At 46.1% G+C, this 19,521-nt stretch overlaps 1 protein-coding gene and 1 pseudogene across 1 annotated transcript in view; one reads left to right on the forward strand and one right to left on the reverse strand.

Annotated features, from left to right (window-relative positions):
• Positions 1–19,521, forward strand: part of LOC111158144 (membrane associated ring-CH-type finger 10) — a 76,496-nt gene that overhangs the window by 33,504 nt on the left and 23,471 nt on the right. The window contains exons 4-5 of the mRNA XM_022520030.1: positions 10,815–10,949; positions 16,219–17,632. Coding sequence (XP_022375738.1) covers positions 10,815–10,949; positions 16,219–17,632 — 1,549 coding nt within the window. The remainder of the gene's footprint in view (positions 1–10,814; positions 10,950–16,218; positions 17,633–19,521) is intronic.
• On the reverse strand, positions 18,039–18,686 carry LOC111158146 (annotated as a pseudogene).

Below are 19,521 nucleotides of genomic sequence, written 5' to 3' on the forward strand. Positions count from 1 at the left end.
TGAAATGATGTCCTTTCAAGCAAAGCCTGAATTCTTTTTCCTTATTTAATCAGGGGAAAGTATCATTAATACTTAACAACTTCTCATTTTGAAAATTTTTAGTAGGAAGAAGGTTTTTAATTCAGCTGGTTAAGAATGGAATAGAGCAGATAAGATCATTCCCCAAATATTTCAAAATACACATTGTAATTTATTGAACTGGGGAGGTTTTTAATAGAACAAAATTGAATTTAAGTTCAAATAATGCAATTTCATTCACTCAATGTAATTTCTAGCCTTCTTACCAAAACCGGGTAGCTATTCGCAGGGGCTGCTTTGTCATCTGTGGAGAAAAGTCATTAAGATGTACAGTTGAGGTCCACAAGATGATTTTGGTCTGTGTGATTAATACAGATGCTTCTCTGACTAAGCAAACTCCATATGGAACTTACAACACTGACAAAAAGAAGAATTAATTCACTTTACAGTCTATAAAACATCACGTCTGAAGAATTACTAGCCTGGAAAACACCAAGGTCTAGGCAGGAAAGCCAAGTTGGCAGAAAGATATCTATTTCATCAAATGAGGGATGTTATTTGTAGAAAAAGCTTTTTAAAAAGCAGCGGCTTTATCGTCCTCTTAGGACCCTAGACCATGTCCAAGACCCACGCAGGCAGGAGCCGGACTGGGCCCCGGCTGTCTAGTGAGGCTAGCAGTCCTGGTGACTGATGCCAGTTGCCACAGAAGCCAAAGCAGTCGCGCAGCAAACTAACAGCATTCGTGAAGCTGGCCAAAAGCAAAGCGTTGGTGTGTTCAGATCCACTCATTTTACATGTGTAGATGCACCCTCAGAGTTCCTTAATTAGCACAGCGAAATGAGAGCCCAGAGACATGGTGAGAATTTAAGCAGAATCTTTTCAGGAAAAGTCTAGTTGAGTGGCGCTAGCAACTCAGGGCGGGGGTTGGTGGGGGAATCAAATGAATACCCTGCTGTTGGGAGGAAAAGATTTGGGGCCTGAATTATCTGGACACGTTGATTCAGTTCACTGGGTGAATTCACAGGTCAGGTTCCTGCTTTCCCTCACTTCTGTAGAGAAATATTTTCCTAAAGCTTTCTGGGGGTGATCCAAAGTCGGCAGTGAATCACCAAACCTTCTTCCCGTTTCAGAACTGGGGTTCTGTGCAGAACTGAAGCATCAAACCCAAAGAAATCCCTTTGCAACATGTGTCATAGGCTAACCTTCCTCCACTGAGCTATGCTATTGTATCCTGAATACAATAATGTAGCTGGGAAATGTGGCCTTACATGCAAATCTATGTAATGGTAACCCATGACATAAAGGAGGTTTTTCTTATGTTCATGTGAACTACCATCTAGAACCCCTAAGAAGGCTACTTACAATCTAGGAACCAATGGTGCCCTCTACAAATATATTTATAACTGAGAAGGTGTCAGATTTTCACTGGTCTTCACACTCTATTAGAAAGAATTCACACATTTTAAATTAAGTTTGTGTCTTCCACGGAACTGTTCCTAAGTGAGTTGGCCTGTGATTCTCCATACTATCTCCCTCCATGTAGTGTTGGGCAAGTGCTTTAGAATCAAAATGCATCTGGGCCCCATTTCTTATTTGCTGTGTGGCCTTTGGGCAAGTGACTTCCCTGTGCCTCAGCTTCCTCATCTGTAAATAGGGGGTGAAAACAGATCCTACCTGCTGGGACTGCTGTAAAGATTCAATGATAAAACATAAGCTCAGCCATTAGAATGGTTCCCGATACCATAAGCACTTGGTAAATCATAGCATTATGATCTCTAGAATGTGAGAGTTGTATTCACTAGAGAATGAACTAGAAAACCTTGTTTTCTTTGTCTTAATGTTGTCCCCCGCCTCCCCACAATCTTATTTCCCTTTACCAAAAATCAGAGTTGTATTCTTTAAATCCTGATATAAATGTAGGTACAGACACTTTGAATTTACAAAGCAAAACACAAAAGGGAAAAAAATGAATAATCAGAAAGCATTCACCAAGCCAGAGATTTGCTTTATCTCCAAAAAGACATGGAAAATTCAGGCAGTGAGTCAAGACCCAGCTGTGTCTGATGTGCAGTGGATTCAGAAACCCTATTTCATAAGCAAGGTGAACACTGATACAAGGTGGAAGAGAAGCCTAGCAGAGTTACATATTTCTACTTCAGAATTCTGTTTGGGTCTGTGAGAAGCAGAGCAGTCTGCAGGCCCAGCGAATGCTGGGGGACAGAAAAGCGCAGGGAGCTACGATGGCCTCCAACTCCTGGACTCCTGCCTGCATTCTAGACCCCACCCAGCCCTAGCCTGAGTTGTAAAGGAGCCACCTCTCCTTTCCAGGAAGCACAGAGGCATCCAAAGGCCATTGTGCTGTGGGGTTCTGGCGCCCGGAGTCCTGCAGACCTCTCTGCCTCAGTTCCAGGCACACGGGAAATGAGTGTGCCCTCTCCTGTCACCTAGAGCTTGGGCACCGTCTCCTAGTTATGTGCCAGGAAAACGGATCTGGATGGAGTCCTGGAGCCTGCTTCCAAAACCTTGCCCTTTAAAACAAAGCCAAGAGTTCTGAAATTATCCTCACTTATTACTGAGTCCAATGTTAGTCATTACCAGATTCACATTTGTAGGAGTAGCAAAACCTATTCAGCTTAATAATGGCTTATCATGAAGATGTGTTCTTGTAAAGCTAAGAAAGAGCAGTGAATTCAGATTTAAAAAGATAAATATCTAACATAACTTTTGTCTCTTTTGAGTTGTGAAATATTTATTTGTAGGGCAGCCTGGAAGAGAAATTTGAGGCAAATCCCAAATCTTCGTAACTTACCTTGCAAATAAATCCTGATGAAGATTTTCTCAAAAGGCCAAGATTAATGAATTTCCAGGCAGGTCCACTGGTGCCCAACAACTTTCCAGGCCATCTTCCCAAGTTAGAGAAAAACCAACATAAGTGAGTGCTCCCACTTTTATAGAGAGAATCAATTCCCAGTCGTTTATGGTAATGCTTCTGGGACAGTGGGGCTCAGGGACGTCACAGAGTCCAGAATTTGAAGTCCTGGCTCAGAATCCTCCTGGCCTACCACTTTATAGCCCTATAAATGGGAGCTGGCAACTTCTTTGAACTCAGTTTCCTCATCAGTAAAATCGAGTTTATTACCTACCTCACCAGGTAGACAGGAAGATTAAAATGTTGGGGAGAGCCTAAGCCTTAGGTAAAGGTCAGTCCCCAATCCTCCCTCTGCTTATGAAGCCTACTCCCACCACCACCTGCTGCTCTAGGGTTGGCATCTTCTTATAAGCTGCTCAACCAAAGCCATTTTAGTATGAGATGTAAGAGAGGTTGTAACTCTACTATAAAAAATTTTAGGCTGGCTGGTTCAATCAGAAGAGCATGCAACTCTTGATCTTGGGGTCATGAGTTCAAGCTCCACACTGGTTGTAGAGATCACATAAGTAAGTAAATAAATAAACTTAAAAAAAAAAAAAAAAACTATTTGATTATCAGTGAGGTCATGTACTTCTCCGGTACCTCTGGGATGTTACAAATCCATCCAATCAGCCCTGCTGTCCCAAGGAGAAAGATACCAGGATGCTTTAATTTCCTCATCCATCACCCATTCATTCTGCACTTTAACATTCTGCTCACCACATGCTTACCTGTCAGGTGCTGCATGGGTGATGGGGCCACAGAAAAAAATAAAACAAACAGAACTGGTCCTCCAGGGGCTCACAGCGTAGCGGGAGGGCAGGACACTAACATGTCCCTACAAAGATAAGTTCCACGAGCTTGTGGTCAAGGACAAGTGGGGTGTAATTCCTAAAGGACAGGAGATGTAGCCCGCGGGGAAGGCAAGAATGATGTGCCCCAGAGGAGGTATGGAGTCTGCAAAGGCATGGAAGAGAGAGACAAAGAAGAGGGGGAAAGACAGACACATGTTGAAGAATGGCAAGTAGTCTAGGGCCTTGATCCTTGAAGCATCCCCAGACTACAGCAGAGGCATCACCTGAGAGCTTGTTAGGAATGCAGAACCTCAGGTCCCAGCCCAGATTTACTGAACCTGAACTTGCCTTTAATAAGATCTCTGCAATGTCTGTAGGCACATTTGAGTTTGAGAAACTCTGCTTTAGGAAGTGTAGACTATAAAGCAGACATCCTGCAGGTAGGCAAGGACCAGGTCCCCAAGGGCCTTGAATGTCCCAGCATCAGCCAGGGAGGGGATCTAAGTGGGAAGCGATGCGATTCAACTGGCAGTTTTAAAAGCAGACCAGCATGGAAAGGGGGCTGCTGGAGGGTGAGGGTAGTCTGACAGAGGCTGAGACACCAGACAAACTGTAGGTACAGTACACCCAGAGAGAAACAAGGGCTGAGCCTGGATTAAAAGCAGAGGGGTTTGGGTCAGGGGGCGGGGGGGGGGGGGGGGGGGGAAGGAGGACTGGGCTTGAGAATGTTCAAGGAAGTACACCTGGCAGAACTTGGTGACCCTTGGGTGTGAGGATAAGGAAAAGGGAGGAACAAAAGAGAAGCTGGAGTTCTGGCCCAGGAAACTAGGCCAGTGAAGGACGCCTTTGCCGAGGCTAAGAAAGCAAAAAGAGTGGCCCCCCTTCTGTGAGTGTTGAGTTTGAGGGGCAGGCAGGCTGGCCAGAAAGAAACACCAGGAAGCACCTGACGATCCAGGTCTGTGGCTCAGCAGAGAGCTCCTGGCCGCCAGCAGGAACTCAAGGGCCTGGAGTGCAAGGGGACCGAAGAGTGTCTTTCCTGAGAGAGTGTAATGGAGCAAGCAGAGATGATGGGGAGAAAGGACAGAAGGACAAGACAATCACAGAGAAACGATGTGAAAAGTAGGAGCCACTCCAGGAGCCTAGGGAGGCATTTGGAAATGAAGGAACAGATAATCGGGTCAGATTCTACACAGGATACAAGTAAATAAGGACTGAGACACCGCCTCCTGCATTATACTGGAGGTAATGATTTTCAACTGGATGGTTCGTGGAATGATGGCATTTTAGAATTGGAACTGATTTCAGCTGCACTCTTTCCCAAATTTCCCTGATAAGAATCAGCAGGGAGGTACATGATCTAAACACACATTCCAGGTTCCCATTCCCGACCCAGAGCATCAGAATCTCTCAGCATCTCCAATAAAGCCGCCTGCAAAACCACGTCTTTAACTAGCACTACAGGTGACTGTCATCACAGAGGTTTGGATCCCCATCTCAGAGCCCTGCTTCTAGAACTTTAGAGTTGATGAAAGATACCTGGGGACCCTGAGAAGCTGTAGGTTCTGATTAGATAGGTTTGGGTGGGCCGAGATTCTGCATGTCTAAGGAGCTGAGCTGGCAGGGGACATCCATGCTGGTAGTCGAAGGACCACCCTTAGAGGAACAAGGCTAGAGAAAACACCTGTCTCATTTTGCAGATGAGGAAACAGGTTTCGAGAAGGTAAGCCGTTGATCCAAGGTGACCCAGCTGGTTCGTGGCAGAGCTGAGAAATCTGTCACACACGAGGGGGTCCCTCTGGATCGTGACTCCATCAGGTGCCCACACGCAGCCTCCAGCAAGGCTGGCAGATTAAGTGTGAGGTTAGCGAGCAAATCATTAACTTCACTTGGACGCCTCCCTCGCCCACCTGCTTCTTTCCTCCTTGGTCCCTCTCCCTTTCCACGATCCCACCAGGATCTCTCTGCTTCTTTCTCTTTTCCCAGGCCTCCTCTCTGCAGCAGAAAGGCCAGATTAGGGCATGACCGCCACCTCCTCCTGTGGACAGCTGGAGGACTGGTGGGGGGAGAGCCTTATCTAGGTGAGACCCTGCCAGCCACCGTATGTTGCTGCCAGCACAGCTAATTAGACTGGCTGTGGGAGAGGAGAAGGGACCCAGCGCTTCCATGCAGGAACATGGTGGGGAGAGAACTTTCTTGCGTCTGGCAGAGATGCCAGAGACTATTGGCTGGAACAGGGTGTGATGATGAGTCCATGTCCCTCGGTTAACTCTTCAGTGACTCTGAGATCCAAGGCTGCTACCGCTAGGACACCTGGACACGCCCGCCTGAAGAACATTTTTTGAGTTCTGATTCATTCACAGGCTTTTTTTTTTTTGTCCTTTCCCACCGTGAGTGCTGCTTCCTGACTGCTCTTTTTCTTTTGTGCAGGTGACAGCAGCGAACACCCCCTGTTCTGTGTTGAATATTCCCCTTACTGCTCCGTCTTTGCTTTCTCCCCCGTTCGGCAGCCCAATTCCAATTACTGCTGCCTCCTCCTGCCACTCGTGCCACCTGCCACCCCGGCGGCCCAGGCCCCCTCCCCCCATCTGCCTCCGGGGCCCATTCTCTCTTTCATGAGCCCCCCTTCCTCGTCCCCGGGGCCCGTGCCCGAGTCCCCCGCCACCCTGTGCTACTTCCCCGTCTCCAGCCCCACCCCAGTGGAGACCCCTGTGTTGTGCCTGCCCGGCCCCAGGAGGCCCAGTAAAATTTACCTGGTGTGGTAAGTCGCCCTAGGCCAGAAACACAGCACAGCAGCGGCAGGGAGAGGGAGATGCGAGGCTTCCAGAAGACAGGTGGACGGGAGGAGGGCAGGGGGGCCGGAGGCGAGGTCACACGACCAACCCAGGGCAGTGAGGTGTGCAGGGGAGCAGGAAGACCAGACACCCGCTGACCCTTCTCCCGACCTCCTCCCTCACAGCGCCCCAGGAGCGAGCGACCAATAAAATCCCGTCATCTCGCGAGACTCCTTGGATTTCTTCACTCCCACGTGGGGCCCTTGCGCGTTCCCCGGAAGCCAGGGGCCACGTGACCGGGCGCAAGGCGACGACGCGCAGGTCCCTGTGAGAGTGGCGCGGTGGGCAGGGGGCAGGTGCTTCCCGAGGCTCAGGCTGGAACTGGAAACCCCTTGAGAACCGCGCTGAGAGGGGACAAATTAAAGGGCTCAGTCACTGTTTACATTCCCTTTCCTGCCTACTTATTAGGCCCCACATCTCCCCAAATCAAAAATCCCACCTCCTGGGCTCCAAAATAAAACATATTTATGGTACATAATTAAGCTTTAATTAAGATCTCCTCTGGGTATGTGAGACGACGCACGTTTCCAGCACACCCAAAGCGGCGAATAGGCGCGGCCTGTTATTTGTGACTGTTCGGAAAGCTGCCTATTACACCAAGGCAGCACCACGAACCCTTCCCACGGTCTGAAGGAAGCAATACTGTTTTTAAAGAAGACAGCTCTTAGAATCTTGGCACCTCCTAGTCAACGGTGGGGAAGGGGAATGTCAAGGTTTAGGAATTGTAATTTTCTCTCTTTCTTTTCCACGTTGTCTCTCAAGAACCGTGTCTGTGTATGGCAAGTGACGTCAAGACCTGACGGATGATCAGGCACATGGAAGGAACATGGACCGTTATGTGGGCTTGGTTCTCAGTCAGCAGGGCCTTGTATAAATAGGAGATGACTACCTTTTCCCCCCTCTTTCCTGGTCAAATTAAGAACTACTCAGTCAACAATGACAGTGTCCCAGCATCATCAAGAGAACTAGGGCAGACACGTTTGATCTAAATAGCCATTGGGTTTCTTTTCTACTGGAGCCATCACCTTGCTCAGATACTATAAGAGGTTATGGTGTAAAGCAAACCAAAGTCTCCCCCAAATTCACTGGCAGACTTCAGGGTGTTGAGTCACGGTAATGAGACTCCTGAGCACAATTCTCTCCCTTCTCTGGAAAGCAAGGGGTCTGTCCTCCTCCCTGAAGAGTGTAAATGTGTAAATATAACTTGTGTCTTTCTGCTGGTTAATGTATGTCCCATGCCACAGGGAGGACCATCCTGGAAAAGCCCCAGAGGTCTGAAGTTTGGTCCGAATTGGTTACCGGTAAGGGGATTAGGAACGGCAATCAGGGCCCATACAAGCTATGCAGCTTAGGTTGCCTCATTTGTGACTGCAATTTCAGGTGGTGAAAAAAGAATATTTTGTTAAGAATTTGCTTTTCATAGACTCTAAAGGTATCACAAGGAAGAAGTCAATGGTACAGCTAAATTGGATTACAATCTTTAAGGTCATGACCAAAATGTCTTACTCATCTTTGTGAATTATTACATAACAAAGGCACATGGGTATTTGTTGAACAGAGTATAATAGAAAGGGAGTTGCTGTTTGCCTTTTGGATTTTATAGAAGATTGAGGGAGGGAGTAGTAAGAAGTGCACAGCAGTGAAAGCTGCTGAATAGATTATTCTCAACCGATGAAACCTACATAACAAGTTTCTGGTCCAGTCCAGTTCTCTCATGGGAGTGACTTCAGATTCCCAATTAGTCGTAGTAATAGTAGTAGTAATAGTAAACTGCTTATGGCAGAAGCTACAACTACCATTTAGAGCAACTAATAAACACCAGACACCGAGTGAGGCCATTTATGTAAATTACTGCTAAACTTGGCAATAATTCAGCAAGGTAGGAATATTCCCATTTCACAGTTGTAAATACTGAGGTTCAAATTGCCCAGAGTCAGAGGCTCCTGCCCACACTACCAGCTTCACCGCCAGACCTAGTAAAGCAATTTCCAGGTTTTTAGCTTTAAGACTTTCGTTTGCTGAAAACTCAGAGACAAGATGGTAATTTTTGAAAATCATTTAAAAGATGTGATGCTTTGAAGAAAGTTTTTTTGTTTTTGTTTTTGTTTTTTTTTTGTAAACAAGAAGACAAAATAACCTGTTATCTAAAGTCATCTTGGATGTTTAGCACAAGAAAAAGTTTGTTCTACTTTTGGAATCCCCTGTAGTAGCTGGGTAGCTGAATGCATCTTCGGGAGCCCTACAAATCCCACTAAGCAATGACTGTTTGTCCTACAGGAGACAAGGCAACACAGGCTGGCTGAGACAGGGTCCTCATGCTTAAGGAGCTTACCAACCAGTAGGAGAGAGAAGATGTGTACCTCAGGCAATGTTAGAATATGTAAATGCTAAAGGTCCTAGGAATCCTGAAAGTTCTGGCCAAAGCAGAATCAGAGCAGAGTGGGGGGGGGGGGGGGGGACTGGAAACAGACCTAGGAAGAACTGCTGGTTAGTTCAGGCTAGGGAAGAAAGGTCCTTGGGGGAGGAGAATCACACCCCTGTGATCTGTGGGCGTGTGTGAGGGCGTGGAAAGAGCTGGGGGCATGAGGCTGTGGGCAGTGTAAGTTTCTGCTGCCGGGGATGTGAAGGAAATGTGAATATTCTGATGGGATCCCTGCTGGAAATCAAAGCACAATCCTTATGCCTTGGGACCTTTGGGCTGGAGCCCTAAGCCTGCTCCTTCCCTGGTCCCCTGTCTGCTCAGTCAGAATCCTGTCACCTCTTGCCCTGTCATCAGATGAAAGGCGGGAGGCAGTTGTTGATGGCTGGGAACTGGGAGGGATGAGGTCCTAGGGCACAAGGGAGAAACACTTGGTACTGAGAAAGTGTCTCCCTCACCTCTTCCATGCAGGGTCCTGTCCTGTTAAAGCCCCTCCCACCCTCCTCGAGGTTGGGGAAACTGTATCTCATCACCACCCTCCACTCTTTGAAGAACAGATCCTCAGTTTCTGGAGAACTCTCTTCTCTCCCTTCTGGTCACCTCTCCAGGCTCCACCAACTTGCCCTACATGAGCCTTCACCACCGGCAGCCCCCTTTCTAGCACATCCCCAATAGAACATGGTCCTCTTTCTCTTGGGGGGCACAGAACTGAGTGCTTTCCCCTCCTGGGTTCCATCAGGAGAAGCAGGGAGTACTTAATCATTGTATTGAACTCAGCTTCATGAGCTGCCATGGAGAACTTTCATTCATTTCCTGAATCTGGACAAAAACTCTTCACACAATCACAACTTATACTTGGGAACATAAATCCAGTTGTCTTCATGGGCCAAGAACGGCTGCTCTCTCGCACACAACTCAAGGACCTTCCCAGTTTAACCCACGTTGCCTGCTGGCCATGGTCATTTGTGAAATTTCTGAACTGTCCAAGAGGGGATGAGCCAAGCAAATTCTCTTGGAAAGATTTAGTTCAGATAGTCACAATTTAACTGCCTTGTAAACCCAAGAACTTGCAGAGGAGCATGGAAAATACTGGAACTCTTGCCCCAAACTCCACATGCGCTGATGCTTCTTATGCGCAGAAGGAATGTGAGATTATTCAAACCAATTAGCAACCTGGTTCAAAATGAGAATTTTTAAAAAATACTCATTGGGACCTCAACCCACATTAGCATTCCAGCTACCATCTTCCTGTGAGTTTATCATCCCAGCACAGTGGTGCATAGCACATAGCAAAGAAAACAGGTATACTTAGCCCAGATGCCTGGAACCTTTCTGGAAGGCCATGTGAGCTGCTAATAAACCACCTGAGGACATACAGAAACAAAATAGGCTGTGATTTCAACCTTGGAAGTGCAGTTGGGGAGAGGGCTTTTGTGTGCCCCAAATGCAGATGGTTCTTGACAATGTTACCAACATGCCCAACGCAACATCTATGAACGGGAAACTAGACACTTCTTAGCGAAAGGACACACTCCCTTATAGACTGCATTGCAGGTGTCACAGGTACTCATTCATGGTGATAACAACTTTGCAAATTAGGTATTATTATTTCATTTACTAGGTGGGGAAACTGAGGCTTCAAGAGGTGAAGTGATCTTCCCGAGCTCACACAGCTCCAAGGTCCCAGAACCAGGTTCCAAATCCAGTTCTTCTCTGACCACCTGGGCCCAGTCTCTTAACTGCCTTCCCCACTGCTGGGCCCTTTGAGCATTCTTTATGCAGAAGCTGCTTTCCTGTAAAAAAAAGATAATAATTAATTATTGAAAAGCTTTTGCACCTTTCAGCAGCTCAGGCATCACAGATTTTATCAAGGAAGAGGAGGCCAAACCTGGGGAGACTGACAGTCAGCCCAGAAATGCAGAACCCAAGAGTGCCGGGGGACAGAAGCAGACTGAAGGCACAGGCCCTCAGGGGACCAGGTAAGGACTCGTGGCTCATGCATCTTGGTCCTTGGAGAGAACTGACTTGAACTGTTACCTGGTGAATTCTGTATGGTTTTTAGACATGTGTGCTTTTATGTGGAGGAGAGTGTACCTTAAAATGAAATGCTTAAAAGGTTTTGAAAGCAAACCATTAGTTCTAGTTCCTTCTTCAAGAGGAATAAGGCTGCCAGGAAAAGGTAGAGAAGGTAGGTAGTTTGTTTTTATTCCTTCTCCCATTTATTCCATTAAGTGGGATTGTGCATAGTTTTAAGTGGAGGGCAGCCATTGGGCTTCTGGAAAGGGCATCTGGGTGGCAGGTGGTGGGGTTGGGGTGGGGAATGAGGGGTGGAGAAGCAGTGTGCAACTCTGGGGATATCTCACCTGGCCCAGGAGGGATGGATGGGTGTCTGCGGGTGGCAGGCTGCTCACATCCCACAGGGATCTTCTCACCTCTGACCCAGGGTTTCAGGATCTCAGTGTATAAGAAAGAACATCAAAATAAATATATGCTTTATTTCCAAACACTGGTGCATACCCCCTCTTTCAGTCCTGAGCTTCCTAAGCCATGCTGCTCCACTGACCACATTACCCTCCCCTGTGGTGGCAGAAGACATAGGACCCAAGGAGTCTCCATGGGACTCAAAGAAAGTGACACTTGACAGCCAACCTTGCCGTGGACCTAGTCTTCCCCTTGGAGAAACCACTGAGCATCCCACTTCACCACGCAATGAATGCAGTCGGCTGTATTTTAATATGTGATCTATGCTTTGGTGGACACCTGTAAATATAAGACACAGTAGTGGCTTGGATGGCTTGGAAGTAGGGTCAATGAGAGCATATGTGAATCTATAGCAACCGGATGTCACAGGCTCCTAGTGATCTAACACCTCCTGTTGAGAAGAGAAGACCTATCTTCTAATTCCTCCCAGGTCATCTTTCTCCCCGCCTTGGAGCCAAGGGCTGATCAAGCAGACACTCTGGATTACAGTTCCCTTGTCTAAAATTCAAGATAATAAAATCTACTTCACTGTACTGCTGTAATAACTAAAGGAAATAATATATTGATCAGCTCTAGTGGGCACAAACTATTATTAGTTTCTCTCCTGCCATCTCCCCAGTGACCTTAGTAAACCCCTGAATATTATCTGAAAGATGAGGTTCCCCATGCATAGAACGTTTCTGAACCCATGAGGTTCATACAGTCTTCCACCTGTACTCAGAAGACATCTTCTGTTATCCTGAAATTCACTGAGAATTTGTCCCAATTTTCTGGTATATATTCAGTTTTCTCTTACATAAGGATAAGAGCTCCTTGTCTTCCCCCAATTTTTTCCTCGCTAGTCTCTAATTTTTTCTCTCACATGCTAAAGTGGTTTGCATAAACTGGAGTAGGAGCCAGATGTTTGAATTGTATCAGGGAGAGATTTGAAGCAAATGTGACAAAGAGGTAATACATAGAAAGCTCTTACAAATCAATAAGAAAAAACATGAGTCCCTAATAGAAAAATGGGAAGAGGCATAGCAGATAATTTCACAATAACCTAATAAACATTTGGACAAAAAAAAAAAAAAACAAAAAAAAAAAACAAACCAAAAACCAAAACAAGTTGAATCTCACTAAGTAATACATGTGAATTTGCACGAGAGCAATTTGGCCTCCCAAACTGGCTAAGGTTTTTAAAATAATACTCAATACTGGTAGTGAAATGAGTAGCATTTCCTGGGCACTGTTATGTCAGATGCTATGCCAAGCTCTTGGCACGCGTTGCTGGTGACACAGCTATGAGAGTTGGGTTCATATCCTACCTGTAGGGTAATTTGGTACAAACCGGAATTATGCAACATCTGTGAAGTCTTTAGAAGGGTCAAATCTTTGATGTAGCAATTCCACTCCTGTGAATCTGTTCTAATGAGACACACGGTGGAAGTTGTATGAGCAAGGACATTTATCTCGGGGTAATTTGTAACAGCAAAAACCATGAAATACCTTACATACCCAGAAATAGGAGAAGAGTTAAATTATGATACATTTATATAATGTATCTTTTTTTTTTTTTTTTTTTGTATTTATTTATTTGACAGAGAGACACAGCGAGAGAGGGAACACAAGCAGGGGGAGTGAGAGAGGGAGAAGCAGGCTTCCCACCAAGCCGGGAGCCCGATGCGGGGCTCGATCCCAGAACCCTGGGATCATGACCTGAGCCGAAGGCAGACGCTTAACGACTGAGCCACCCAGGTGCCCCTATGTAATGTATCTTAACCTGTACTTAATATCCTGTTCTCAAAGAATAATTGAATTTAATGCCAGGAGATCATGCTCACAATAAAAAGTTTAGGGAAAGAAAGCAAGACATAAAGTTGGATGTACCCAAATATTCCAATTTTGGTTTTTTGAAGGGGTAAGGATAGGTAAGAGAGCTCGGATTTGTAAATTCAAATGCCATCAGGGAACAGACAGATGTGGCAGGAGAAACACATAACCAGGGCTGTGGGGCCTGAGGTAAACCAGAACATACAGCCTCCACGTGAAGGTGGTTGCCTCAGTGTTCAAAGGTTGAGCCAAAGCCCTACATAGGATGAAAATAACCCGGGGGTCTTGAGTTGGCAACCCACCCCTGAGTTCCTGAACAGGAGCAATGGCTATCTGAGTTTTGGACTATGGGTGATTTTGTTTTCTTCTTCATCTTCTGAAAGTTCCAATATTTCTTCAAATGAAGAGCGACTACTTGTATAACCAGAGGAAAAAGTTAAAAGTCTATGGCTTTTAGAATGTAGGAAAACTAGTGGCTGGTCAAGCACATAAAGAAGTCTAGACCGGACAGAGCCTGAGGGCAGACAGAGGCTTTTTCTGGCTTCATCTTGTTGCCTATAGAACATTCCGTCACACCTTGTTGAACTCCCGGATGTGGGAGGCACCCTCCCTTCTAAGTTGAAGTCCACAAGGGGCCCAAGATGCATTCGGCAGAATCTGTAGGGTCTGGTCTATGAATAGCACATCCTAGCATACTGAAGGGGGTGTTTCATCCGAGCCCTAGAGCTATGAGATCTGCTCCCTCTCAGGTAGACATAAGAAATCAGATTAAAATAGCATAAATATACAATGGTGCCACCTGCCACCTTTTAGGGGAAACACGTCAGGGAAGGGTTATTGGACCTTTCAAGAGAAGGCGGTGGTGGTGGCAAAGAGGGTGACGATGCGTTCCTGGGCTGTGCGGGGACCTGCAGGCATCATCCTGCTGTGTTCTGAAGCCAGTGTCCCTGGGTAGCACCCCCATAGCTTCCTTGAAACAAGCTTGTGGTTCCGGCTGAGTGTCCAGTTCCCCGTTTCAGAAGCTGCCCTAATGGCTCGTTTTGCGTTGGTGTCTCCTGAAGCCCAGATTAAACTGGCTCAGGGCAGAGCGGCTGCTGCCTGTTCAGGGACAGACCAGAAGATTTGGGTCCCAGCACTGGTGAGCTGATCTCCGAGGCCCTTCATCAAATTCAAACTGAAAAGGAATCAACCAGAGCCTGTGTTTCCAAATCTCCTGTTATCACTTCCTCCACCCCTCCTAAATTACCCAGAAAATTCAGTGGGTCACACAGAAGCATGTGTCCCTCAGACTGCGATCCAAACCAGCTCCACTCCTGTACCAGATGCTCAGAGCTCCCTGGAATTGCTGATTCATCTCTTACTGGGGTTTCGAACACCCACGAGGGGCCCGATAGGAGAGCTTAACTGATTTCTGTAAGAGCTGATGAGTAAAAACGCGCACCGCGTCGCTGAGTGTCCCATGCAGTTAACAATAAAAGAGGCTTACAGAGTATTAGGACATTAGAAGCTGGTGCTCCCCGGGAGGCCCTCAATTAAAGTGAGTCGGTATTGACTTGGCCCTTGGCTCGGCCAGATGCTCTGAGGATTTGCAAATCAAATCCTTGCCTGAGCTCGTACCGACACAGACCTTCCCAAGCTGGTGGAGTCCTGTCCCCTCTGTGGGGTGAGTGGCTTTAGAAGCTGAACGACAAGGACAGCAGTGCCTCATTAGATGCTGCAGGACGGCATGAGGGGACCCGGGCAGGAAGGCCGACGCCAGGAGGGAACAGAGAGAAAACAAAGAGAAATGGAATCAGAGAAGTACTTACAGTGTCCTATCCGCATCGAGAGGGTAAAAAACCGTGAACAACACACACAACATCACAATGAATTAAATGGATTCTCATTTTCATGAGGAAATGGAAAGGCCACCCAGTTTCTTAAGGGGGACTCGGGGTAGGGATTGAGAACACAAACCATAGGTCAGGCAGGCTTGAGCTTGAGTGATCACACCATCACTTACTAGAAATACGATCTCTAGGAGGCGAGGGGACCTCCCTAAGCCTTGGTGCCCTTGATTATAGTGTGGTGTGATTGTGGTACCTGTTTCATAGGGTTGTGAGGCCCAAGTGTGTATGTAATACAGTTAGTATAGTGCCTGGCCCATTCCGTACACACCCTCAGTAAGTAGTGCTTAATCATTATTTTTATAAGGCAGGTTTTGACCACGTGACTTCACCGCTAGAAATTCCTTCTTATTTGGGCTCTTTGCCTCCTCCTTCCTGTACATCTCTTAATACTTTAGAATCAGGGGGTAGGGGGAAGAATTCTCTCATACCCAAAGGTTACAGATTGACTGGGGTCTAATGACAAAGAAAAGGTAATGATCTCATGAGAGAGTTATAATTTTTATCACACTTAGCAGTAAATGTAACCAAAATCATCAGGATAACTGGACACCAGCTTCTAGAGCCTCCCCCCGCCCCCGCATCTACCAAGGTAGATTATATTTTCCTTAAGATTTTGCAAAGCTGTGTGTGAAGCAGGAGTGTCGTAAATGTACGCTGAATGAAACCAGATGAAGAGGCACTGGTGGTTTTCATGGAGGGCTGGTTTTCCTTCTCCATAAATACTGGAATGAAAACCATCATTTGAGAGACTTACCCATTACCAGCCCTGGCTGACCTGGACTGAACAGTCTTCCCAAAAGCTTCCACAGAAACAATCTGTATCCTCAGGGTCACCCTGTCTCCCCAGAACCAGCCTAAGCTCCACAAATGTACAAAAGGAGCAGTAAAAGGAAGCTAATTCTACTAATTCTACTGTTGTCCTTTTGTACATCCAGCCGTTTTAACCAAGCATATTTTCTTCTCTAGGCTTCTTTGTTGACTTGAGGGATTCTCAGTGTTGGTGTTAAAGGTCTTTCACCCATGAGCACCTATAGTAAAACTACAAACTTGTCTTTTCTCCATGCAGATCCGGTAGTTCAACAAGAGGGCCCAATGTGGACAAGTGACACTAAGCTGAAGAGGCCAACTCGAGAGAGAAGAAACTTCGTCTCTTCCTCACAGCTAATGACCATGACTGAGAATACCCCTGAGAGAGCCAAAAAAGGAGACCCAAGTGCTCTTTCCCAGAATGAGCTATATCCAGGCCTACGTCAGGCCTCCCAAGGAACAAACAGTCCTCAAATGTTGAGTGAGTCCTTGGGGCCACCACTCATAACCACCAACCCGGGAGGATCAAGAAGGGCACCATTTAGGTTCAGAGATGAAGATTTTTATTCCATTTTATCATTAAACCCTGGAGGAGATGGTGATGACACCGAGGAAGAGACTCTTGTAGAGGAAGAACTTTTGTTGGCTGGTATGCACCCAACTCGTTCTCCTCCCAATCACAAGAGAAGTCGATTTCTTGGGATATCGGCCACTCAGGCCAAAAATAAAAATTTTCAAGAAAACCCTGAAAATTGGAGAGCTAATTCTGTAAGAAGAAATGAGTCCAGTTATGGCTCATTAAGAATAAGCAATGCTATGGAGCCGGTGACCGAGCCGCCTCCTCTTGGGCCAAGGGTGTTTCAAGACCCTGAGCTACCTCCTGGAGGATCTCCTAAAGAGAATGATAGTGGTGACAGTAAACATGAGAACAGCGCCTTTCCTTCATGGGACACCAAATCTAGTCTGGATGGTGACCTCAGTGCTGAAAATGTATTTAGAGATTGTATTTCAATGGAAGACAGGTCTGGTACCCATGATTATGAAAGAGATTGGCATGCCTATCTAAACAGCTCTAGTAATTCTCTTGACTGTTTTCTTTCTGGTAGATCAACAGCTCCAAGATCACCAGCGAGTTCATCTTACAACACTCCTGGATCATTAATGCATTCTGCTACGAGAGAGGATACTCCAGTAGACTCGTCAATGTCATCTACCTTCGTTCAGAGTTCAGACTCAGAGGGAAACTCAAGGTTTAGTGTTCGTCGACTACTGTCCCCTATTAGAAATAGGAATCCATTTGTCAGTGCTGAAAACCATAGTTATTTTCCAGTAAACAGTGCACATGAATTTGACGTCAGGGGAGAAGAAGATGTTACTTTAACAAGCCCATCGCAGGGGGCTCCATTATACACAGAAGACCTCTCACTAAATCCTCAAAGCAACTTGTCCTTGGTGGAGTCTTCTAGCTCCTCTCCGTCAAGAATGAACTTACAAGGCCATTTGCATGTGCCTGGGTCCCTGCAAGAAAACATACCCTTTACTTTCTTTGCAGTCTCTGATTCCTCAAATCAAAATGATAATGGAAACAGACTGGCAGTCTCTGCTTTCAGAGATGAAAAGGAAGCCATTAAGATAAAGGCAGACCCTGAGAAACTCAAGAAATTACAGGAAAGGTGAGGAATTTTCATAATTGGATGTACACACTTTTTAAAAAAATTCTGTGTTTCCCAGGTAGAAATAACCAGTGCCTTCATTAGAACGTCATAGGAATTTTAACTCATAGACAGGCTGTTCTTTGGCATTTTAATGTGGCTTATATCGAGGAAATTGTCTATTTTGTTGCTCTTAAGATACATGTATCTATGAAGAAATGTTTGGTCTTCTAGCTCAATCTCTTCAGTATTCCCGAAGTGTTTTTTCCTTGAATACTGTTATGTAACTTTAAGGAAGGCAAGTTTGCTAGATGTAAGGGGTTTTGAACTCCTGTGTAGAGCTAGCGTTTATCACCAGCCATTAGGAACCAGGATTTTTTTTTTTTTTCATTTAAAGTTTTTATTTCAAGTCACATAGAAGATTACTTTACTCTTGCATCTTCTCAATTGTTTCTTCCTTATATTTGCCCTTTTCCTTTCCTACTTGGCGAGATTTGACTTTCCGTTCAAGGATCTTTTCTTTTTTTCTTTTTTTCTTTTTTTTTTTTTTTTTGACAGAGATCACAAGTAGGCAGAGAGGCAGAGAGAGAGAGAGGGAGAAGCAGGCTCCCTGCTGAGCAGAGAGCCCGATGCAGGGCTCTATCCCAGTACCCTGGGGTCATGACCTGAGCCGAAGGCAAAGGCTTAACCCACTGAGCCACCCAGGAGCCCCTGGTTCAAGGATCTTTTTGCGGGCTTTGTCCAGTTTTAGGCTAGGGATAACCACCTTGCGAGGCGGAATGCCCACATGGACGGTTATGCCGTTCGCCTTCTCTCACTGCACTCGTTCAATGTAGATGATGTACTTCTTCCTGTAAACCTGGACGACCTTGCCAATCTGCTGACCTTTGCAGTGTCCTCACACACCCTGCACTTCATCATCCTTTCGGATGGGCATGGACCGAACGTTGTATTTCTGTCTTAGCTCTTTGGAAAGAGGGGAAGACATGATCTTCCTGTGAATGTGGGAAGGTGCATTCAAATGCCATTTCCGGTTCTTGCTCCAGTCAGAAGTCACAAAGGGATTAAACTTCATTGTTGCCCCAGGCGCTTCAGCGATGGCCGCAGGAGGGAAGAGATCCACACGTTATTTCCGGTTCTGTAAGTTCAGGAATCAGGATTTTTTATAAAAAGGTTGCTATCTCCCCAGAGAGTGAACCACTCTGCACTTGAAGTTCACCAGCTCTCTCTCATGGGACTTTGCACAAATCCAACCAACAGCTCTAGAATTTGAATCTTTCCAACCAAAAGTCTGGTTCCAACCAGTTACCATGGTTACCTGGGTTCTCTGCAGGTCTGCACTAGGGTAACCCTGCTTCCATTTCCTGTGTTCTTTCTCATGCATGGGAGAGACAGAAGGTCTTTTTTATGGATTACCCTTATCTTTGATCTTCACTGTCTTGTAAGATGATTTGGGGATATTTCACAGAAATTTGATACCTTTTAAAGCCATCATTAAACACCATGTCAGGATTCGGCCGTTTCCTTTATGACAGGTGTCACCACACCCTAATGTTGGCTTACTGATCTGGAAATGGATTCTTTGAATGCAAGCCTTCTTTGTGTGCGTTAGTACAGCTCATTTGGGCCATTAATTATCCAACTGATATTCATTTGCACGTGGGAAAATTCCATGGCAGTGAATGAGAGTGTAGGAGGATAAGACAGGTCACAGGATGGAGACCTTCTCCTCCTCTAGGTCTGTTATCCAGCTACAGAAATGAGTAACTTTCCTGTTGGCGGGACCTTTGCTTTTCTGTATTATGCACGCCACCAGCACACTGACCCATGGCTAAGGGCCAAAAAGCCTCAAACATACCCATCTACACCTACCCAGAAATATACCTTCAGACCCACTTGTCAGGAGTCTA

This window comes from Enhydra lutris, unplaced genomic scaffold, assembly GCF_002288905.1.
Source record: "Enhydra lutris kenyoni isolate GAN:26980312 unplaced genomic scaffold, ASM228890v2 scaffoldscaffold57, whole genome shotgun sequence".
Lineage (NCBI taxonomy): Eukaryota > Metazoa > Chordata > Mammalia > Carnivora > Mustelidae > Enhydra > Enhydra lutris.